General features: G+C 34.4%; 3 protein-coding genes across 15 annotated transcripts; 2 read left to right on the top strand and 1 right to left on the bottom strand.

Annotated features, from left to right (window-relative positions):
- The first annotated feature begins 234 nt into the window (after nucleotides 1–234).
- LOC119082179 (dynactin subunit 6-like) lies at nucleotides 235–993 on the top strand. Its single transcript, XM_037191593.1, has 2 exons — nucleotides 235–319; nucleotides 388–993. Exons 1-2 carry the CDS (start codon nucleotides 303–305, stop codon nucleotides 929–931), a joined length of 561 nt encoding a protein of 186 aa, XP_037047488.1. The 5' UTR covers nucleotides 235–302; the 3' UTR covers nucleotides 932–993.
- Nucleotides 994–7,063: 6,070 nt separating this feature from the next.
- On the bottom strand, nucleotides 7,064–20,630 carry LOC119082191 (ribose-phosphate pyrophosphokinase 1). Of its 11 annotated transcripts, none has more exons than XM_037191615.1 (8): nucleotides 20,469–20,517; nucleotides 17,308–17,533; nucleotides 14,441–14,633; nucleotides 12,932–13,021; nucleotides 8,773–8,871; nucleotides 8,490–8,705; nucleotides 8,183–8,425; nucleotides 7,064–8,090 (listed from the first exon to the last, which is right to left on the bottom strand). In XM_037191615.1, the coding sequence occupies exons 1-8, from the start codon at nucleotides 20,500–20,502 to the stop codon at nucleotides 7,998–8,000; spliced, it is 1,194 nt and encodes a 397-aa protein (XP_037047510.1). In that variant the 5' UTR covers nucleotides 20,503–20,517; the 3' UTR covers nucleotides 7,064–7,997. The 11 variants fall into 11 exon arrangements, with proteins under 11 accessions (XP_037047510.1, XP_037047513.1, XP_037047511.1 ...); XM_037191618.1 differs by having other exon boundaries at nucleotides 7,284–8,090; nucleotides 12,950–13,021; nucleotides 14,450–14,633; nucleotides 20,469–20,630; XM_037191616.1 differs by having other exon boundaries at nucleotides 7,284–8,090; nucleotides 14,450–14,633; nucleotides 20,469–20,571.
- Nucleotides 19,964–22,648, top strand: LOC119082193 (ubiquitin-conjugating enzyme E2-22 kDa). Of its 3 annotated transcripts, none has more exons than XR_005088596.1 (7): nucleotides 19,964–20,121; nucleotides 20,190–20,274; nucleotides 21,541–21,693; nucleotides 21,759–21,841; nucleotides 21,908–22,071; nucleotides 22,236–22,422; nucleotides 22,467–22,648. XR_005088596.1 is itself a non-coding variant. In XM_037191627.1 (6 exons), the coding sequence occupies exons 2-6, from the start codon at nucleotides 20,212–20,214 to the stop codon at nucleotides 22,370–22,372; spliced, it is 600 nt and encodes a 199-aa protein (XP_037047522.1). In that variant the 5' UTR covers nucleotides 19,964–20,121; nucleotides 20,190–20,211; the 3' UTR covers nucleotides 22,373–22,648. The 3 variants fall into 3 exon arrangements, 1 of the variants encoding a protein (XP_037047522.1); XR_005088595.1 differs by having other exon boundaries at nucleotides 19,965–20,121; nucleotides 22,493–22,648; XM_037191627.1 differs by having other exon boundaries at nucleotides 22,236–22,648.
- The last annotated feature ends 1,847 nt before the right edge of the window (nucleotides 22,649–24,495 follow it).

Here is a 24,495-nt window from a genome sequence, read left to right as displayed (position 1 = left end):
ACGGATAATATAATTGCTGATACCTCGGCTGATACGTGTTCATTATTACAATTAATTAAAATTAACAAATTAAGAAGATAAAAATGACCAAAGAGACTTTTTATACGCCATCATGTAAGTATTGTGGTCAAAGTTGATTTTGAAAATATACCGCTACGCTCTTCACGAAGAAAATATTGCCATCTATTGATTGTTTTATATTGACTGTTTTGACTGTTGACATTAGAGCACCGCAAGAACTTTACAATATTTTTGTTTACGAAATTCCATTAATTTTACGATTTGTTTCTAAACGGACCAAGATGAGTAGTAAATCGAAGTGAGATTAACGAGTTCCTATTAGTAGCTAGCAAGTCTGACCCAATTATTCTTTTCTTCTTCTATCAGATTGAAAATCTACCCGAAAACTGTGATATGTGATGACGAATCGGTACTCATTGGTGAAGTCACTATATCCAGCGGCTGTGTTATCCATCCACATGCAACTGTTAATGCGAAATCGGGCCCAATAATAATTGGTGAAAATTGTCTAATTGAAGAATACGCCACGATCATACACGACACCGGCAAAGTTGACCTGGACAACCCAGGCCCAACTTTAGTTATTGGTCCCAACAATGTGTTTGAAGTCGGTTGCACCGTTGAGGCCTCAGCCATAGGCGAAAGAAATGTATTTGAATGTAAGAGCTACGTTTCCAATTTGGTAACGGTGTCAAACAATTGTGTGATCGGGGCGGGTTGTAAATTGATCGATGAACATAACTTGCCGGAAAATACGGTGATTTATGGCAGGCGCTCCGAGCAACGAGAAACAATCGAAAAACAGAAAGCTTTATCGATGCAATTGGACCATTTACGCAAAGTGCTGCCCAATTATCATCACATCAAAAAACCAACATTTGATCCGAAGAAACCACGTGAAATTGCTTAGGCGGAACAGCGAGTCATAATTTTTTCTAATTTATTCAATAAACCAATTTCAGTCGAAAAAAGACACAAAGTAGTTTTCTTGATCCTGACAGATAAAATAGATATGAGAATGACTGACTCTCAAATCTTATGTCTTCGGATAACAATCAAAAATAATAATATTCGATCTTTTATCTATAAAAACTCGTCTGAAGATGTCAATCCATATCTTAAATTGTTACAGACGGCAAGCAAATGACCAGCATCAATCCTACTACTGTACAACTAACCAATACCCTCTCTAGCAACCTAGAGAAACTAGAAAAAACTAGGAAAATGATGGTGGTAAAACTGTACAGTGTATTCTGTCATAGAAAATTTTACTTTTAAAAATAAATTAAATGAAGTATGAGTCATTTTTTGTGTATGGAGAGTGTTATGACGAAAGAGAAAGAAATATTTTGACAAGTACCCCAAGGCAAGTTGTAATTAACTAGTCTTCGGTTCTCTCGCTCTGATCATAACAGTCTGTTGAAAATATTACGTTTCCTGTTACCATTTCGGTGTTCGAAAATAAATATTTTCTGATTGTGACGTGTTTTTTTTTGTGTTGATCCGTTCAAGGCTGTAAAGTTTACAGCCTTGTAATCGACCAATGGTACAAAACTTTATTTTACCTGGAAGCCAGACTAACTCCAGGGGTGGCGTTATCTAATATGCAGAACAATCACCAAAACAAACAAACAAACAGAGCACAATTACTCTTCCCTTTCCCATGGATCGCGTGAAGCGAAAGTGGAGATAAAATGCTGTTTCGACCTCTGGAACCAGTGGCGGTCAGAGGTTAGCGTGGTCTAACCATCTTCAGTCGTTTCCACTGGTCCGTTACACGAGACAGCAGTAAATTTTCTGATTGAACTAGTAATTTGAAAATTTACAAAAAAAAGTTCTGCCACCTTTCGATGGAAATTTCGAAACTTAGTGAGAAGCTACTACGAAAACGTACCCACAAAACGTAGCTCAACAAAGAGAAAATTCATTTCAATCAAAAAAAAAACAGAAAATTCATTTCAATCAAAAAACAAACACGGAACAAAAACCTACGTAAAAACAAACTAAAAATCACTCACCCCACCCCACCAGCTCACACACGGAATTACAATATTCAAATGGCTTCCAGGTAAAATAAAGTTTTGTACCATTGGTCGATTACAATAAAGTTTTGTACCATTGGTCGATTACAATGACCATTGGTCGATTACAAGACCTGAAAGATGCTTTGTAGCAATTTGTTGTTATGCGCTTCACGCGATCCATGGGAAAGGGAAGAGTAATTATGCTCTGTTTGTTTGTTTGTTTTGGTGATTGTTCTGCATATTAGATAACGCCACCCCTGGAGTTAGTCTGGCTTCCAGGTAAAATAAAGTTTTGTACCATTGGTCGATTACAAACCCCAAAGTTTACAGCCTTGGATCCGTTATTTTGGTCTGCAAAAATGAAATAAAGTTTAAAATTTGTCTTTTTCGTATGACGTCGATATTGCTTTTTTAAAAAATACCGTGGCACGGCAACTCTATTACAAAAAAAGTCGCATTCGCATTTGTCAAAATAAGGTGGTATTTTGACTGCGTCAAGACGAAGTTTGGTTCCTAGAGAAGGTATTGTCCGTGAGCATTACCTTCAGTGTTTACATTTGATTAGTAACACCTTCAGTGCTTCACTACTTCTCGTTCCGTTTCACACGTTCCGTTGCTTATTTTCTACAAAAAAAAGGTACGAATGAAAACCATGAAAACGGAAATAATGATCAGCTTTGTCACGCGTTTTCATGTCAAGATTCAACTGACCCAAATCGAATAATTCTAGATATTGAAGTTCAATCAAATGTTATAGTATTCAAATGAAAAGCTTTCAACAGATTACTAATTGCAAAGAATTTCAATTGCTATTCAAAGAGGAAACGCAGCATGTATTCTTGGAACGTTGGGAACGTTCGAAAAATTTTGTGATGGAAATAATTTTTATTGAAAATTTAAAATTACCATTTCAGTACAATCGCTAAACCGAACTGGTGTGCATACGTTATTTTGCACCAGCTGGTCCCATTTGGAATTGTATGTGACCAGCTGGTGCAAAATAACGTATGCACACCAGTTCGGTTTAGCGATTGTACTGAAATGGTAATTTTAAATTTTCAATAAAAATTATTTCCCATTTGGAATTGTATGTGACCAGCTGGTGCAAAATAACGTATGCACACCAGTTCGGTTTAGCGATTGTACTGAAATGGTAATTTTAAATTTTCAATAAAAATTATTTCCATCACAAAATTTTTCGATTGCATTGCTGCTGGTTACGTCTAATGATGCGTTTATAATGCTATCATCAAAAGAAGACAAATTGAACATAGTGGGTTAAAATTATTAACAAAATATAAATTTGAAATATCATTTGAATTTTTTATTTTAAGATAAGCGAAAAAAAGACTGCTCAAATTGCACAGCCAGTAAAAAATCGATCTTTTCAAAAACAGAAATTACAATAAATAAAAATCGTCCACTCTATTCCTTCCCAACGTTCCAAGAATACATGCTGCGTTTCCTCTTTGAATAGCAATTGAAATTCTTTGCAATAAGTAATCTGTTGAAAGCTTTTCATTTGAATACTTTTCATTTGGAATTGTATGTGACCAGCTGGTGCAAAATAACGTATGCACACCAGTTCGGTTTAGCGATTGTATTGCGTAGTAAATTCGAAATGTTTAGCTAACAGCCATTTTAAGTATAAGGAACATGGGCTGGAAATATTTACGTTTCATTTTGTAAGCAGGTTTTTCAACGACTCAGACAGGCAAGCATATTTTAGCCGGATACAAAATTTTCGAAGTGGACTAATTCCCGCAGCATCCAGACTTACGGTGTAAATTGCATAATTTGAGAATTCAATCTATACGGTTTAACATATGCCCCTCTGTTCTACTCGTAAAGCTCTGAGACTTTGCCGAAGAAAGTAACTCTCTATCTCTCATAAGCCAAAAAATGTTACTCCTTTCATCCTACGCTCGAGCAGCTCAAAATTTGGTCACTCTGACCATTCTACCTCAACCGAATCTGCACCAATTTTTCTAATTATTTTTTTGTTCAATTCGTGTGGCGAATACCTTTCATTTGATGGGTCACACGCCCCTGTAGGTTTCAATACAGCTGAGCTACAGCCGAAAACGCGTTCCCGACCTTCAAAAACCACACTCAGAAGCCACTTCGAGGCCAATAAAACAAAATTCTGATCTTTCCTGGGGAATGGCGTATCACATTTTCATTTTTATGCCCACCTTGAGGCTCCTGCAAAATTTCATGGAGATTGGCTGACTAGTTTCCGAGATCGACCGTCGATAGATAGACAGATAGATAGACAGATAGGCAGATAGATAGACAGATAGATAGAAACCTACAGAGTAAGTTGAAAGATTTTGATTGTTTGGAAAAAGTCAATTTGGTGTATTTTGTATGAAAATGACAGATTTCAAAACGATGTATCTCCGGCAATTTTAAACCTACATAGTCGAGTGATAGCTCGTTTTGCTCGTATTTGAAGCGAGAATATGATAGAATAGGTTTTGTGGTGATATAGACCAAAGGGTAGAAACTCAAATTTTCGGCTATACACAGTTGTCGCGTCTCAAAAAAAATTCTTCGTTCTTTTTCTGGGGGTTAGACTGCGTCAAGTCCTCCGCTATCGCTTCGGACATGATTTTCATTAACACCCTCAGTCATTTCATGCGCTTCACTGCTTTGTTCCGTTTCTAGAGTAATTATCTATTTTTAAGAAAAACAAACACTTTAAGAGCGATATCGCGAAAACGTCGACCAGAATCAGAAATTTTGGGACAAGGGGTCGGGACTCTGGTCGAGTTATAATAGCTCGTTCGATTCGTGGGACTGATGCGAGTAAAACGTAGTACTACGTTTGGCGAAATAAATTCTGTGGTTGGCGCTAGAGGGTCATTTTTTTCACCGAAAATGGGCGATATCTCCGGCAGGTCGAAATGTGCATGATCGTATGTATACTCAAAATAAGCGTCTTTTCAAGGCCTACAATCGTGCTGAAAAAAGTTTTACGATTATTTTTTATTTACATGAAATATCACACAAAAACGATTTTTGCCACTCTCATGCAGACCATCACTTCGCGCCCTCTAGCGCCAACCACAGAATTTATTTCGCCAAACGTAGTACTACGTTTTACTCGCATCAGTCCCACGAATCGAACGAGCTATAACTCGACCAGAATCCCGACCCCTTGTCCCAAAGTTGGTCGACGTTTTCGCGATATCGCTCTTAAATGTTTGATGGATATAAGAAAGACATTTATTTGTAATGTCGTCTTGAAAATAGGTAATTCCTCTAGATAGCTCTAGATTTGTGAGTAGAGCGACCTCGATGCAAAACTTGTTCATCAATAATTCTTGTAAAGCACAAAGTATGGCATATTTGGTATCGTTGTAAAGCTGAGACTCTAAGCTACCATATAAGCAACCACATTGACGGAAAATACTCTTACCAGTAAGGTATTGAAGCGTCCAAAGTTCACCGAGGGTAGCCTAAAAGAGCAATTTCATTCAAAGGCTTTCCCAGTTGCTTTGTAAAGGAGATATCAGTCTTTTAAAATGGTGAAATTTTAACTTTTAGCTACTATTGCTCGATGAAGAAATTATCGACATCCATAATTTTTACACTGTAAATCTTAGAATTTGTCCCTCTACCAATTCCAATGTAAATCTTAAGACCTCACTGTTTCACAAGCCCTGGCTGACGCTGGTGCTGGTTCTCAGGAACAGCTAAGGGGATTTTTCTAAAACTTGTTTACTTGAACAGCACTTCCCTCCCCCAACTCACTTATGAAAAAAATCTGGATGTTAACTTACACGTTTATTTAAAAATTTTAAGCCTCACCGTGAATTGTGTTGGCTATGTTTTGCGGTAACAAATCAGTCTATAAATTTTCTAATACTCAGGAGACATAGTGCTTTCATACCAAGAAGAATTGGAATTTTTAGCCTGCCAAGTGTGACTTGTGTGATCGCAAAAGTCGGCGGTTAGTTGCGTTACACGTTTGTGACTTTACAAAATATTTTCACCAAATAAAAACTGATTTCGAAAAACTTTTTTTCCCTGAAAGCTATGGTCAAGACGCACAGTTTAAGCTCAATATGACGTTGGTAGCCGAAAATTTGGGGGAGATATGTCTATAAAAGTGATATTTTTCAGTGGTCATTAACAGCCAGGATTTTTTTTTCACAATTGGTGGTTGTTACCCAACAGAAAATGTTTCTTTGGCTCAAAACCGTTTAAAAAAATGGTTACAAAATTTTTCGAGATAATCTCGACGAGTTAAAATTAGAAGATGACACTTCTCACCACTGGGAAGCTGTTTTCACCTACTATACTCATCCAACTAACCTGATTGACCCAAAGTTATTTTTCTCGTGAAGTCATATGCTGTAGCTTTCGAATGACACCGATCTTCAGTTTTTATTTGAAAAAATGTAATTTCGGCAACGTTTGGGCCAAAGCAGAATGAACCAAAAATCTTTTAAAAATTTAATTTCGTGTCATTTGGAGCAATTGTGGAATTATATAGTTCAGATCTACAGGAAAACAAATTGACAAAAATCATTTGAGATTTATTGAGAATATCTCGGAAAGCCGAATACGAACAAACACTTTTTGGTCATATCTCCCCAAGACCTCATTTTACAATGACCTCATATTGGTGTCAAAAAACGCGTCTTGTCAATAGCTTTCAGCAAATTTTTTTTTAGTGAAATGGGTTTAGGTTTCGTGAAATAAACTATAATTTTCAAAAATTTGCTAGAAACAACCATACATTCTTTTGGTGGTATCTCCCCGAGATTTTCGGCCACCGACCTAATATGGGGCTTAAACGACGCGTCTGGTCAAGAGCTTTCAAGGAAAAAAACGTTTGCCGAAATCACTTTTCATTTGGTGAAAATATTTCGAACAGTCACAAATTAGCTGGAATTACCCTTACCATCTGTTCCAATGAGATAATTAAATGATTCCAAGAATTCAAACGCAATAGTTATGGCAATGTTGCTCTTTAATATATAAAAAAGAATCAAAAAGAAGTGATAATATAATCCTGCTGTATAAATTGTCTTATTGAAGATATTGATTGACATTTATAAAATATTTTTAAAAACAAAATTATTTCCAACAAAAAATTTCGAGAAAAATTATACATTTTTGTACAAAATCAAAATTAATTCCAAATCGTCAATTGTGTTTTGCTTTCTCTTTACACAAAATAATTAGATTTTTCTTAAAGTTTGATTTTAATACTAAAAAAAACATTTTTCTGATGAATGTTACTATCCTGTTTGTGTCTTTAGTTTCCAATGAATTGTCTTCTTTTCGATCGCATGTTTTATTTCAATTTAACAAAAATGGCACTAAAAGTCTGATTTAAAAAAAAAACTTTCAATTTAGTGGTTTGCTTTTGCTAGAGATTCAAAACGGATCTCGGCTGCATTTATAATAATAATGTTCTCTCTGCTTGTATAATCTTAATTAACTAACCTTTTAAAATTATAATTTAAATTCCTTTTCTACTGATTCATTCAACAGTTTTTATAAATTTTTTTCTAAATAAAAATGAAAACAGAAATTTAAAAAAAACTTTTTTTTTAACACACAATGCCGTTTACATGAAATGTAATCAACCCAGTTTGCAAGATGATGTTTTATAAAAATTTGTTAAAACTTTCCAATGGAATATAATCTTATTTGTTTTAATAATAATAATTTTAATGTGATCTATAAACTCGCTCACACAAAATATGAATCAAAACGAATTGTATTTGATCCCAATATAATTTCATTTTCCCTAATATCTAAATTAAAACCTATGCTCGTACTATTATCCATCTCCAGGCATTCAAACTGTATATTTCAATTGGTTGATACGGATTGAGTTTGTTTCTTTAACAAAAAAAAAACAAATTCTGTACTGCTGCTATTGGATGTGTCTGTGTGTGGTGAGCTCAATCCGGATCATAGTTTCCGTCCTTAATATGGAACATTTGAAAACAGATAAGACACACTTTCACCATTGTGTGTCCTACGCACGGCCTCGGCGAACATCATCGACACATCGATGCACTGTAAATAGATAAAATGTTCAGAGATCACTAACGTTTCTTCTGCGACAGGAATCATTTTATTGAAGGGAATCCTGTGCATCTTGCTCTCACCTGAATTTTGGGACAGTCGCGCATATGACCATCTTGTGGAATTGTATTTGTAACAACAACAGCCTCGAAACAAGCATTATTTATCCTAGAAATGGCTGGTCCAGAGAATATACCATGCGTTAGTATGGCATAGACTTTAGTAGCACCAGCTTCCATGAGTTTTTCTGCTGCATGGCATGTTGTGCCACACGTATCAGCCATGTCGTCAACCAAAATAGCAGTTCTATCTTTAACATCACCAACCTGGAATTTAAATGTTCCTCTTAGGATTATCTCCATCGATGAGCTAACACTTGACGAAACTCACCAGCACCATTGATGCCACCTCGTTAGCCTTCTTTCTCTCTTTGTGAATAAGAGCAAACTCAACGTTTAATCGATCAGCGATCGATGTAACACGTTTTGCACCGCCTGCATCTGGTGACACAATGATGGAATTTCTCCATTCGGGAATGTTTTCTTTTATCCATTTGAGAACAGCCGGTTCGGCGTATAAATTATCGACGGGTATGTCAAAGAAACCCTAACGAATAATTTGGACATTTTTACGTTATAAAGGCACATTGGCCGTTCGGTGTGAAACCACAAACCTGAATTTGTGACGCATGCAAATCCATAGTTATGATGTGATCAGCACCAGCAACGGACAACATATTCGCCACTAATTTTGCCGATATTGGTGCACGACTCTAAAATAATGAAAGAAAGGAGAAAAAAACGAAACCAATTTAATTGCTCAAATGAAAACTGTTCAATATTAGTGGATTGAAAAAGTAAAAATTCCCAAAATGTTGCTGGTTAATGTTCGATTAAAATGTCTAAAATGCCTGAAACAAAACAAAAGGGACAAACACAGATGATCTAAACGGAACACAAAACAATGACGAAACATCTGTGGAAGACTGCAGTATAATCACGACCAAAAATTGAATTCGGAACAACAACATCTTCAATTAAATTAAATTGTGACTTTGTATGAATTACTACCAACACTTTCCATGCCAAAAACTGTAGTTCATATTTACAATCAGTCAAACGCATAAAGGAAAATTATGGTCCTAAAGCCAAAAGGCTTCTAAAAGGCAATCTGAAAGACTGGGCTTTCGATACTAAATGCCATTACTTCAAAAGTTAATGAAAGGTAAGTTATTACGCGATGATGTGAGACTCTGTCCACCCACTATTTCTTTTCATTTTTATCAAATCAATGTTCTGTTTTGAAGGCCAATCAGTACCAGATGAGACTATTTCTAAAAAAAAGGTTTTTTGTTGTTATCGCGATAGAGTCTGGAAATAGTTCCGATTTCAAAGCAACTCAAAAATGATGTAGCCTTTTTATTCGTCGATTGAGATAAGGAAATGAACATGTAATCAATGCTAAAGTTCAAACGTTCATGCTGATTACGTGTTTTTATTAAATTATTTTCGTAATTCTCTTAACTATTGAAGTGACCAAAACAATGCCACACCATGTGTTCGTATTTGAGTTCAATTGGAAAAATTCTTAGCTGTTGAAAACAGAACGGAGCACTGTATCAGTGCCACTATTATCTGCGCTCCTGCTATTAAATTTCTTCTCCTTTAGCTCGGACAATATTTTTTTTTTTAAATTTGATTTGATAAAAAATCAATGCGAAAATGTTATTGGACAATTAGAACAAAATCTATTGATACTCTGGATAATAGAATTATCTACATGAAGAGAAAGATCTCCCTCGAGTTATGCAACGATCTATGATCTGAAAAAATCTAGACATTTTTTAGTTTCGCTTTCGTGTTTGCATAATTCGAAAAAGTGAACTGGAAATAGTAATAAAGAAAAAAAAAACAAAAATGAAAATAAAATACAAAAATCTTCAACTTCGGGTTACTCACAGTATAGCTATGGGGTGAAAATTCCTATAAAACCAAGAGTTTTGTTTATTTTTACTTCGTTTTGATTTGTTTTTGTTGATGAAAATGGCGAGATGATTGACCCCCGTGTATGAAATATACGAGGGATTTTTTTAAAGTCCGTCAAAAAAGTGTGACATCTGAGACGCAACTCTATTTTATTTTACAAACAATTGCTTAGAATATGCGGCTAGCAACGATTCATATCAACTATGCTACCCTCATAGAAACGACTAGTTATCTACTACCGACAACGACTACGAGAATAAAAGATGAGCACTAGTTTGGTCAGCTTATTCTGTGCCGGTCAAATGAACGTGTACGATTCTGAGAATAATAAAGTTTTAAAACAAAGAACGATGGGTACGAGGGTCAGTGTATACTTTCATATGACCGGCGCTATATTTACAAGCTTATATACATTAAAAATGTTGAAATAATAGATTATTGTGTCAAATGAAGTAATAGATTTCATCATTTTAATCTTAAACAAGTATGTAGCTATCGGGTCCGTTCGAAATTAATAAATTATTTGAAGCCGATTTTTGAAATAGGAAGCAGCCGAATCCAAAGTGTACTCGTAGGTACTTCCTTAATATCGTATCTACATTTTATTCAAGTGACTGTGCAAACAATCACTAAGCCAGATAAGAAGATGGAAAATTTAAATAAAATTCTTAAATTGTAAGCCATTGATCCGACAATTTATCAAAAATAACCTTTTGAGCCATCCAATCTGAACTTGTGTGTCCAGTGGGGCAACATTTACGAAATAAAAAAAAAATTGTTAAAATGTTGTATACGCAAAACATCGTTCTATTGAATGTTTTGAAATCAACCGCAACCAACAACAGTGATGATAGCAAGTTCATATTTAAAATTTTCAAAATGAGTTCAAATTAAATTTTTTTTTATCAATTAAATTAATTTGTTATTGTGTTGTCTGGAATGGAAGTGCAGGTTTGATCCTAAATGAATCTTGAAAAAAAGGCGTACCACGTCACTGACTGGTGTGATTCGTCTTTCCAAATAAATAATTTGTTTTGATAATTTTGAGAAAAAAATATACTTATTATGACGACAGTCCACCGAACATAAACAAATATATTATCAAGCATCAGAGATCACGTACATAAAACACATAATATTCGTTTTGTTGTTAATAATATTTTGTTATTGATGCATTGACGAATTTCGTTTACAATTTTCCTAAACAACATTTAGCATCGACTAAGCATAAAACATCTTACTTATCGCACACGAACGTCACAGAAGAAATATTTAAAATTAAGAGTTATTGATTACTGGAAGAGAATAACTTTTATGAATGGAAACCAAGAGTCAGAAATCTTGCAGGTGTTCTCCGAACAATTTTAGTGTTCTCATTTGTCCCCATTTTTGTGTTACTCGAAACTTAATGCCGAAACACAGAAAAAGCTGTCCCAAAATTGCAAAATGGTCTGCTTCCATTCCTAGGCTGCATGGTAAAACAAGAGTTTTTCACTATTTTATGATACAAAGGAGCTTTTTTAAAATTTATTTCAAAGCTATGTCATCAAATATCGACAAATCTAAAACATCGAAAGAATGACACTTCATTCATCATAAACTCGGCTCTCTTTTAGTCTTAACGCTCGAGTGCCATCTTTGAAAGAAAGTCGATCCGTTAGTAATTAGTGCTCTCTGATTAGGAGAGGAAAAGCGACAACATTTGTAAAATCGAGGATTCGTTCTGTCATGAAATAGTGTTAAGCCAGGAACGGTGGTAGTATTTAGTCGAATATTTGTAGAACCATTAAAACCGGCCTTGTGACTCCATAAATAGTAGTACCTCTGACTTAGGGTTTGAAAGAATAGACTAAGTAGCCTCCGAGTTGATCACTTGAATACAATCTTCATGAGTTCTCATTTCTGATATGTTAGGAACGGTGACTCAAATGCTTGTGGCTCATAGGTTCTGATTTCATAACTTGGAAGCATGATCCTTACTCTTTATTTTATATGTATCCCTTTTCCATTCAGGTGATTCCTGACAAAGTTGTACAACAAAATGTAAGTTTATGTCATAAAAATGAACCGTTCAAAATTGGATGGTAGGTGTTTAGCCAATTATTTCAGAACCTAACCTCTGACTCCTTTTTAGTTTGAAAGGTTCGACAACGTGGAATATATGGAATATGTGACTCCGCGCGCTTCGAAATTTAATTCAATTTTATTATCAAAATAGTGAAATATGTTGAGAAGACACATTCTTGGGATTAATAAAAATAAATAAAGTTTGGCAAAATATGTACTCGAAAGGGAAAATTTGGTGGAGAATTGTTGTTAATATCTTTGATCACGACTAACCTAAGATTGTTAAGGAGACTAACGAATATGATTGGGCAATTTCTTCTGTGTGCAGTAAATAGAACATTTTGTGGCTATACAATATAAGACGATGGACAAATAACATTCATTAAACATGATAAAATATTTCTTATACTTAACAAATACAAAATTTATTACAGTGAAATTGTGAAATGACATTGAAAATGAAAATACTTTAAAACATGCCAATATCTTGTTTGTTTATGTAGCCCCAAGTATAAAATGTTAGGTATATCAATGCGCCAAAATAAAAATAGTTCAATACACGATATGTTTCGAGAGTTAAAAAATAGAAAAAAAAATTGTTGTTGTTGCCGTTGTGTGTATGTTACAGTTATTCAACAAACAATATTTGAAATGTTTGGAAACTTTTTTTTGTTTTTTTTTTACGACAACACCGAAAACAACAACATTATCGTGTAAAGAACTGATATATTGTGTTAAATAAAAAAAAAGGAAAAAAAATAATAAAAAATTGAAAATTACTAATAACTTAGGTTGTACCCTAAATTTCCATTCGTTGTATTTCAGGACATTGTTATTGGCTTGTTTCGCAAGTCCTTCCGTATCGCCGGTCTGTTTGGCGGGTGGAAATTCAACAATAAAAAAAGAATAATTTTCTATGAGAAATGTGGTGACAAGAAACGAAAAAGAATTTATTTACAATAATATATCGTGATCATTATCTCTCGTCAATTGAATCACAGGCAGTACAGGCATATCGAAATGAAAAAGGTCAAGTTGGAAACACAGTTTTGTCTAATGTCTTGCGTACAGAAACTGAAACGTATATTGAAGATAATTGAAAAGAAATTAGTTTTTTTTTCTCTATTTTAGTCTTTCCGGATGCTCAGAGTCTATTTTAAAGAACATATCAATTGATTGTTGTGGAAATGCAAACAATCAACGTTGAAATAATAAACACAAATTTATTTTTAGTTTTATAGCAATGAATTGCGTTAAGTGCAAAAACATTTATCTAGGTATTCTTTGCCTCCAATCTACCTTTCCTTATATATCAAGAACTGAATAAAGCGAACACGATTACAGGCCTTAGATTACGCATTGACGAGTCCGATAAATAAAGTAAAAATCTGAAGTGAATATTATAGGATTCCATCACAAACGGGCGATATTTTCGACTATAGCAAAACTGATGAAAAAAATATCGAAAGTTCGATGTCTAGAAGCGAAAGTAGGTGTGTGCCGTTGATTGAATGTGTCCAACCAAAAAGTGTTGTAAACAAGCACAATAGAAAAACATTAAATTATTTCTTTAAAATTCGTAAGTGGAGCAATTCACATTCACTGTCATGTCAAAGTCAATGTTGTGTACGTCCATACCACATTCGTAATTGAATCATTTTTATTTTATGCCACATTGCCGCACGACTATAATATTACAATAGGAAGAAAATGGAATCGTTGCAAATTTTGCGATGATAAAACATGAAAATTTACAAACGAAGGGCAATCAGATGAAATAGAATGCTGTAATATTCACTTGTTTCATGTTTGTTGTGGTAATTGTGTATAGTGTAAAAGCACATCAAATTTTCAATGTCATTTGTTTTTTTGTTCACATAGCCAATCGATTACGATTCCTTAATTTCATTGACAAATCCTGTTTTGCTAATTCTTTGCAGTTTAGTTAAACTGGAAATTCATAAACTTGACAAAATTGCATATAACTAAGCAAAGTTAAGCGGAAGTTGAAATTGAAATTAACGGAAAAAAATAATTCCAAAATTAGATACCAAACTTTCATTGCGGAAGCTTTAAAAAAGCCCATCCAAACAACAAAATTCGATGAGAAAAACAGCCAAAAATAAAAGCAATTACACTGATCACAAATTAGTATACTCAAAAATCAATTGATCTGGATCAGCAAATCTTATACGAATAAGTCTACAGTTAAGAAAATTAACTTATTTCCACCGAAACCATTTTTTTAATTCTAGAATAGGAAATAATCGGATCAAAAAGTTCTCTTACAGTGCTTACCTTATCTTTTTTGTCCTGTCTGGCATATGGAAAGCATGGAATGACGGCGGTTACACGCGATGCTGATGCTATCTTGCATGCATTTATCATGATAAGCAATTCCATAAGATTGTCATTGATTTCACCAGATCCAGATTGAACAATATAAACATCCTCGCCACGTACCGATTCTCCAATTTCGACACTACAAACAAACAAGAAGGAACTTTGTTATTGCTTTGCTTGTAACATGTATAAAATAGAGAGAAAAAGTCTGAGAATAAATTATCTGTATGTCCGAGATTACTTATGTCACATTCGAAATTGAAAATCATCTATCAGGCTATTGATTTTAAATAGATGTTTCCAGTGGTGTTCACATCAGCGTAGTCATCACATGACTTAGAAAAAAAAACGATTTTGACAAACTGTTTAATTTTAGAATAATTGATGAAATCGGTTCCGTCTTTTACAAAAAACTACTTTCAATATTTTGCACACAACAGGAAATAGAAACCTTCAAAAAATAAAAGGCTGCGGACCTAATCTACCTACCGATAAATATACCTTAATCTGTAAAACCAATCTAAAGAAATATGTTACCAAAAGACGATTGCGCACGTCATAACTTAGAAAACACTCGATCGTATCGATCAAACAAATATGGTTGTTATCACAGTACCCATACCCAACCATGTCACAGGTCAGAAAATACAAGGTTTTCGTCGTTATTTTTTTGACCTAATTGAGAAGTTTCTACATTTCTATTCATCTGAGGAAAAACATATTTTGTAAAATGTGCAGTTGCAACGAATTTGAGGAAATAGTACATTACTATGCAAGGGAAGTAAAGTGATATCTCGTATCCAGATGAGAAAAAGTATCCGAGGGCGGCAGCCCGAGGTACTTTTACTCATCGTGATACGAGATATAACTTTATTTTCCGTGTGTAGTACGACGTTTTACTATGCGAGTGATGTAAATGTTATTGCCTATACATGTAACAGCCTTATTACATGCACCAGCATAGTAAAGTTTTTTTTTCAACGAGCGAAAACACAGCTACAACTGACTATTCAAGAAAGGTGAATCTCGCAAGGAGATCTCAGCCAAAGATAATTAAAGTGAACCGTTCTTAAAGCATAAGCATACATAAATAACCATCATATGCGAAAGGTGAATCTCTCAGAGAGATCGGAAGCTCGATATTAAACGTGATGAATGGTGAATCTCCCACGGAGATCGGAATAGCAACAACAATCTAAACATAAATGTCGTAGTTAGTCGGACTTTACACCATTTGAGGGTCAGTTCTTTGTGTGTTTGTCCATTTTCCACATACTTGGCCTAGCGTAACCTAGGAGGCATAACAAATGGAATACATCGCTCCCTGGGTATAGTGAAGTCGGGGTTGGAGTTTTTTTGTCATCGAGGGAAGAAAGTTGGAAAATGCAACATTTTTCGCAACAAATGCTTCGGAAGTTTAGACTTTTTCAGATAATTGTACAGTTAGAGAAAAGTGAAATTCCACATAAAATTTGTTTAACAAATGAAGATCTAGATTATTTATTTTAGTATTTTAGTATTGTTGCAAGAGTGTTACTAACAAAAATTCACAAAATAAAAATCTAGATTTTCATTCGTTCAACGAATTTCATGTACAAACCATAACAACGCCATGTATCTGTTTAAGTACTATGGAGTGGTGTAATATTTATGGAGAAGATTTAGTGGACCATAATAATATATCAATGAATAATTGTAATTTAGAACAACTGAAAAATAACTATTGAATTATTCGTGGAAACCCCTCTTGATTAATTCATTAACAGAGAGAAAAAAAACCTGAACTCTTACTTATCTGGACGTATGCGAGTGACTTTCTAGAACGGGTCTGTCCTTTCGTATAATTATTTTAAATCATTTCAATTGGCTAAGAATTCCTTTACAAAAAAAATGATCTTAAACTCCAACACAATTAAAATCACAATCCGAAAATAGATGGCAAAAAACACCTGCTACGGTCTATAGAATATTGAATAGCGTATGAAACATTATGTACCGTCAAAAATCTCCTGAAACCTGTGTGTCGCATGCTCAAGACAAATGTGTACGCGAATGTTTTATGTTGTTTTCATATCATATAAATACCTGTTTTCGTGTATACCGTGAAGAGAGATGCATAATCATAAAAACCACATGTGGAATGGTTAGAGAGACAAATTTAAATTACCGATTCATTCACAAAAAATCTAAACATAGTGTGGCGCATATTTTTATGTATTAAAAGTCGATCTCTATACATCTGACCTCGAAATTGTACTATCTCTGTACACATAGACGCTAATAATTCATTGCCCCAAAAGTTATATGTTAGCCGCATAGACAATCCCAACCAGCTGTTTAATTGAAAGCAATATATCAGAGCGGCCAATTTAAATCAAATTAATTGCGAATAGACGACACAACCAAAATGAAGCCAAAAATACTAATTCGATGATAATAAACGTGGTATATAAGTACGATATGTAGCATTATTACATCACATTTGATATGACCGATGGATGTGAAGAAAAAGTTGTCACGTTTCTTTGGCCAAACATAACAGTTTGGATGATAATTCATATCAAAAAACTGATTAATTAAGTTGAATTAGTTAATATTTCGATGGAAATTTGATCACAAAAATGTGCTTCCTACAAGTAAAACCGATTTGAGGTTAATTCATGCAGTTTTTTTCCGTTCATCTTCACAGTTTAATCGAATACACTATGTACATTTTTCGATGCTCGAGGCAATCCATCAATTTAATTAACATCAATAAATCAAATTCAAAACGCAAAAAAATCGAATAATAAAAAAAAACAAATCGAACTCACCATGTTTCCAAGTTGCTGAATTTCTTTGTAACAACTTTTCCCAGATCGATACCGAGACGGTCAACGATGCGTTGGGCCAAATCCGGGTGCGATGTTCCCGAGAAGACTTTGATGTTCGGCATTCTCGATTGTATTTTGAGAACACTTGACTTTTCCAAGTTATTCCTGATTAAACTTTTAGCGCGAATCGGGTTAGCACTACGAACAACTGGCATCACATAGAAATCTAGAAGAAAATTTTGAATTCGTTTTCGCAAGACGAGTCAAGTGTGTGTAAAAATGAAATAGAATCATAAGAATGATAACGAATGCTGGCATTGGTTGGAAAGAGACGTGCATATCACGTATAGTTTTTGTTTAAACTGTTGGTCACAGTAGTTGTCAAAAATTGTTTCCATATGTCATCGTATGTCTGTTTTCGGATCAATAATCTCCACACACCATACGAGACGAAACATCTTCGTATGCAAACCGTCAATATGACATTTGTTAATACAAAAATGGTGATAGAAATTATCGCCCCACAGATTGACGACCACAAAAAACATTTCCAGCACATTTTTGTCAAAATTAAAATATTCAAATTTCATCATTCGTGCCCCAAAATATTACCTGAAACTGCAAGTAAATATTTACGCTTCGACTTGAAATATTTTCTTGTCTGGTCACCGGTGTATTATAGTCACGAATTAGGAAAATTTAACAACAATCTGGCAATCAGTTTTTAGAGTGACGTTAATGTCGCACGCACGCACGTGTTGATTGTTAAGTGCATTGAATTTTTTTTTCTTTCAGATGGTACTGATATGTTTTCAAAAGTGGAGGGAGTGGAGGTAATAATGCTGTAAAGCCATTCATAGATGAAAGCCATGTAGGCAGTAAATATGACGTTAGACGTATTCCATTGATCGTTTAGAGTTTGATGTGAAGTTAAATAAATGAGGCTTTACTGAATCTGAACTGAATCACTTGATAATTGTATTAATCTGTAAGTGATTCATTTAATTTCGACGTGACTGAAGGCAGCGCGGCAGATTAAGTCTGTCACATCAGTTTTCAGGTTTCTAAAAAATTGAATGGATACTATAGAACTTAATGTAGATAATGATCCGCCGGTAATACCAATTTGCACACAGAAGATTCACCACGCCATACAAATTAGTATCCAGTGAATTATTTTGTATGGAGAATGTGTCTTCCCGCGTATTTAATAAAATGGATGTTATCGTGACGAAAGTATACAAACATACTGAAGGTAATGCAAATCCACAAAAACTGACGGAACCCTACTTTCGTGTGAATATAATTTGTACAATGTTGGCCACTAGTTAAATTCACTTTGTTTTAGGTTGCATCTTTATACTCAACACAAAAAATTGTATGCCGAACAACACATTTCTACCAACATTAAAACGTCAAACGTCACGCAAGCAACAGAACAAGTCTTATATTTACTCGAAACTTGGGTTCCGTAAAATTTGTGATCCGCTGAGCATTTGCATTACCTTCAGTATGTTTGTATACTTAAATCGTGACCTCCCCAATTTTTAGGGCAACAATAAATCATCTCAATCAGGTTTTTTTTCTAGATTACTTCACCTGACGTGAACCTTTACGTCAAGAAATTATTTGATTGTGGTGACGCAATGACAGTATAAAGTTTATACTATAAACCAGGTACTGGTCACAGTGTGCCTGAACCAAATTTAAACAAAAATTTTTGCACCTCTGATTTTTCTTCTTATTTCCCTTTTTTGGGTTATAACAAACAACTTTTGTTCGAGGGGTAGGTGGGCGCAGCGGGCGCTTTTCAAAAAAAAATGGCGAAAACGTCATCTGAAGTCCATTATTTGACCGTTTCCAACACTTTAAATAACTGTTGTGGGCTAAATGACTTATTATATAAATTTTGATAAGTCATCTGATCATTGAAAGTGATCAAGAATACTGTCAACTAGTTACAAGAACGTAATGTGCCAATAAATATGATAATTAGGATGGGATTCATCAATACATGTGAGCAGCGCTCCAAAATTTCGGAGTAGCCGTACGTAACAGCATTGTAGGACCAATCAGAGTTTAATATGACCACAGTTTCCTAATGTTAGTATCTTTTCGATGTCTTCGAAGTATATAAAAGCGATTCTCTAATTCAATTATATATTTTTCGTTCGAAAGTGTCGGTTTTGGTGGTTTCGGTTTCACGGAGGTCCCTTAACTTAGCAACATTTTTTCTATAGTGTTGCAATATTGGACAAAAAGACGACTAGATAACATCACAAAATGTTTTAATATATTCGGTATGGCTAGAAGCATGTATGGCAAAAAAATGTCAATCAAATCTTCAAAAAATATAGACGGAAAACCAGCACACTTTTTAGAAATCTCTGTAGACCTGACGGAATTTGGGAGTCACCACATTCACCTCTTAATGTTTACGCTATTGTTAAGTTTTACTAAAATAAGTGTTATAGAGTCTATACTACTTGTGTCTTAAAACTACAATTCGTTAATTTCTATATTTTTCTGTGTTAAGTCACTGACATCCTGCACGTCGCGCTCTTCCCTCTCGTCATAACATGCGGATGCGATTCCCGCAAATCACTTGAGGAAAAATAAGCGGTGGCTCCTATGTTATTGCCATTTCTACATTTTACGAACATCATACCCCCACAAAAAAACGACTGTCATTCACAATATATGCATTTTACGTTTTTTGTTGTTTTTGTATGCCTTTCCGTGCATGATAATCGAAATATATTTTAATAATTACCTAATTTTTCGAAAAATCTGGTTTTCTAAGAAATATACAATGTAAACTATGCAAATTATCGACACTATTTCAATTAAAATCAATTAATGTTTGATATTTTCGGTTTCAGATTGTCAAACAAAGTGTGAAAAATGGCGAATATGGCAGTGTCCAGGATAAAAAGGGAGTTCAAAGAAGTGATAAATAGCGAAGAGGTAAGATCAACTTAAACTATTCATTCAGACAAAGTAAGTGGCCTTGCGATTAAATTTAACCATCCATTTTTCGGCACAGAACAATGACACAAATTTTGGTGTTATTTTGGTTATGATTATACTGATGTGCTATTGACTGATAATTTCACACAATTGACACAAAACAAAACTTATATAAATCGCACACATTTTACCTTTGTTAACACACGCTGTGTTGTCATTTTCCATCTTTAAAATTAAGTTCCTTTCGCGTGTCGAAAATTTAGCACAAAATTACTAAAGATCAAAACAAGTAAATGCACATAGAGAATCTACACGAACCGATTGATTTACGTTGTTTTAATGTTTGCGATTGTGTAACAATTTAGATTAGTACGAAATATTATTCCCAGGGTTGTAGTCGGCCCGGCAAATTTTGATAATGTTGAGACAAAGTAACTGGTAATTGCACTCAAGGAAATCGGTCCTTAATGCAAAATAACCGAGAAGTTAGAGGAAGTGTTCACAGATTCTACGTTTGCACTCGTAATTTTTTACGAATATTATTCTGATTGACGTAAAGTCTTTGACCTCGCGCTCATTAAAATTTTGAAGCGATAAGGGTAATCCTTTGCTTTTGGGACAAGTTTGTGTAATGAAAAAAATTTTGACTGTCTCTTTTAAAACTCATCTGGGGTTTAAGACAGAGTTCTTAAGCAATTAATTTTACACAGAATTTCAAATGACTTGAATCCCGTCATAGTGCAAAAAACACTATGAGTCATTAAACGCAAATTCACAATTTACTTACAAAATTGAGCAGATGAAATCCTTAGTTAATTGACAACTAGATACAGTCAAAAACAAATTTCTAATGTTAACCCAATTGTACTAAGATCGCCACTGAATGTGAATGATTTTACTCATTGAGGAATTGATGAATTTCTAGTGTATTGTCTTCATTCAAAATTCTGCTGACTAAGCTACGCATTTCCTGTTTATTATTCCAAGCAGAAATGAACATTGAGAATTTCAAACTATAGTGAAAAGATGAACAGTTAAATGCGTCGACTAAATTAGTTTTACACTCTGGAGACTTTCAGTCAACATCGAATAACTCTAATCGACGACCGTGCAACAAACTCATTTGGAATTGAGAAAAAAAGACTTGTGTCGTGTTTGTAACCAACATTGTACTCAAGTTCACCATTCTCTGTCATTATTTGCAATTTAAATTAAACGTAACTCGGTTCGGAGAATTAAAACATTAAATTGGATATTTTGCAGATTGTTCAATGTTCGATCAAAATAGAATTAAACAACGACAGCTGGACAGATTTACGTGGAGAAATAGCTGGCCCACCTGACACGCCGTATGAAGGTGGAAAATTCTTATTGGAAATTAAAGTACCCGAAACCTATCCGTTCAATCCGCCGAAGGTAATTTCATCCCCATGAATGTTTGAAATTTAAACAAAATTTATAAATTACCTCGTTCGTTGCAGGTCCGTTTCAACACCAAAATTTGGCATCCAAATATCTCTAGTGTGACGGGTGCTATTTGCCTCGATATCTTGAAAGACAATTGGTAAGTAATTCATGCGTTTTTTACCGTTGATTCGGTGATCACAAATACACTGATGGTTATCCTTAGGGCTGCTGCTATGACATTGAGAACAGTTCTGCTGTCACTACAAGCCCTTCTATCGGCTGCGGAACCGGATGATCCTCAAGATGCTGTGGTTGCATCACAGTTTAAGGAAAATTACGAAATGTTTGCCTTGACGGCAAGACACTGGACGAATGCGTATGCCGGTGGTTAGTAAATTATTTTATTTTGCTAAATTGATTTGAATGTGATTCGTCAAGACAATACGTGTCATATTGTGTTCACTATGTTGAACAAAGTAAATCAATGACACAGACAGGAACGCCTTCGGTACTTTGACAAAGAGAATCAATAATTTTTCCATTTTCGTTAGGTCCGAATCGAATCGTGGATTGTGATCAGAAAATTCAGCGTTTAAAAGACATGGGAATTAGCGAACTGGAGGCGCGTGCAGTTCTATCGAAAGAAAATTGGAATATCGAAAAGGCGACTGAAAATTTATTCAGTTAGCTCGTTGTTGGTTCATTTTAAAATACGAGAGTGTTTGTTTTCTGTTTAAGGTATGAGAATGGACGGAGAGAACGGATTTTACAAGGTTTTGAAGATTTTTTTTTTTTAATATTGTTACAGTCGCTCGTGTAAAAGGAAACGCTAGTAATTTGATAAACAAAATTTTTGGGTTCAGAAAAATAAGATTGAAGAATGAAAATGATTAATGGCCTGGTTGTCCATTACTTGTAAATAATTTTTGAAGAAATAAATTCAGTTCTGTAGATAATAAGAAGACGTTAATTGAATCGTAATATTATTAGAAAACTGATAGACTTTAATGCGCTATTAATGTTGATAACTTTGTAATATGTGGCCGTAAAGTCAAATAAGTTAAGTTCTTGTCATTTAATAAGTTTTAAAATCTACAGTTTCTTGTTTGATTCCATCTGGATTTGTTTATTCATTTCAATAAAATCATTTTTCTAAAACTTAAAACATAATAAATCTTTTCTTGCCTACTGGTGAACTCTGGTGTCGTTAACATTCGTCATCGGCTAATTCCATAGGTTTTGTGAACATACGCATCTCTTTCACTCTTAATGCTGGCGCCATAATCTCATGCAATCACGCTCTACATTGTGCATGTTCACAAAAATATAACGTCGTAGAAGGTCTCCCTCTCGCGTTTGGAAATGATGTTTTCTTCCCGGTATCCGAGTCAAAATTTCCCGGTAGCCAAAAAGCTGAAGGGAACTTCCCGGTACCTACATTTCCCGGTGGGTTTGTTCGGCAGTGGTTTTATTTCCCGGTATCCGTAATTTTTGCCAAACGATTTCCCGGTATCTAGGATACCGCGGATAGCGTGAATTTCCACACGCGCTCCCTCTTTCGTTTGACGGCAGTACAAAGTAAGGCTCACTATCGGGTCAGGTCAACCTGAAAATTTCAGGTCAGGTCAATTTCAGGTCAGGTCAAAAATGACCTGAAACCTGAAATTGTTATCAGGTCAAAACCTGAAAATTTTCAGGTTGACCTGAAATCATTTTGTATGAAAATGAAAAATGTAAAAATTTTTGATTTTAGTTATACCTAAAGTCTTTTAGAAAAATTTTCGATGAATAGGACGTATTTTTTACAAGTTCTTATATTTCTGGTTCCATTACTTCACAAATTTGTTGGATTAGTGACGCTATAGTGTCAAAAATGTTTTATCAAGCATTAAATAAACTGTTCTCTTGAGTTAGGAGAATTTATTTTCTTTTATCAAGCTCGGTTTTTGATTGAATTAAAATACTTGATACAACTTTCGTTCCTTGTAATTGTATGCAAAAAATCTCTATATAAATTCAATTTCAAAAAAAACATACGATTCGTAAAAATGCACATTTATCGGTTCCCATAAATTGTACGAAGACAATTCTGGTAATTGCATACGCGTTACATATCCTCTATCACTAAAAAGAAAACGATTCTTTTGTCAAGTGTCGGTACGAAGATGAACTTTTTTCAATTACATCTTCCAGAATACAATTTACACTTTTCACTGCATATTAGAAGCATGAAAATGTACATACCGTAATTTAGGTCCTTTCTTAACAAAAGTGATGAAAAAAAACTCCGTATCAAGAATAAAGGAAACAGCATACAGCATGTAAAATTTGTAAAATTACCTGATTTTAAGTAGTTTAGCTTTTATCAGAAATTCAATTTCAGGTCATCAGGTCATTTCAGGTTTTTTCAGGTCTTGACCTGAAAATTCAGGTCAGGCCAGGTCAATCAAATTTTCAATTTCAGGTCAACCTGACCTGACCTGTCGTAAGCCTTACTACAAAGAGTGAATATAGTTGAATGTAACGTATGAAACTGTGGAATTATTAACTACGCTTCAGAATTTGAATTTTGAGTGAGCCAATGGATTGAATTAGTAAATTACGTCAGTGGTTTCAAATTTATATTTTAGGAATGTTATAGCTCGGTATTCCAACTCGTCAAAATAAAAATTTGGAAGAAAGATTAAAAAACTGTACTTTTCATGCTTCAAGCACTTCTTGAGACGACCGCATGTAACACAACGAAAACGTGTGATTTTATTGACCTCGGAATCGCTTTGGATCAGCAAACTATACTCAATGGTTATTTAC

This window comes from Bradysia coprophila, unplaced genomic scaffold, assembly GCF_014529535.1.
Source record: "Bradysia coprophila strain Holo2 unplaced genomic scaffold, BU_Bcop_v1 contig_391, whole genome shotgun sequence".
NCBI classification, from domain to species: Eukaryota; Metazoa; Arthropoda; class Insecta; order Diptera; family Sciaridae; genus Bradysia; species Bradysia coprophila.
This window is presented reverse-complemented; position numbering and strand designations above follow the sequence as displayed.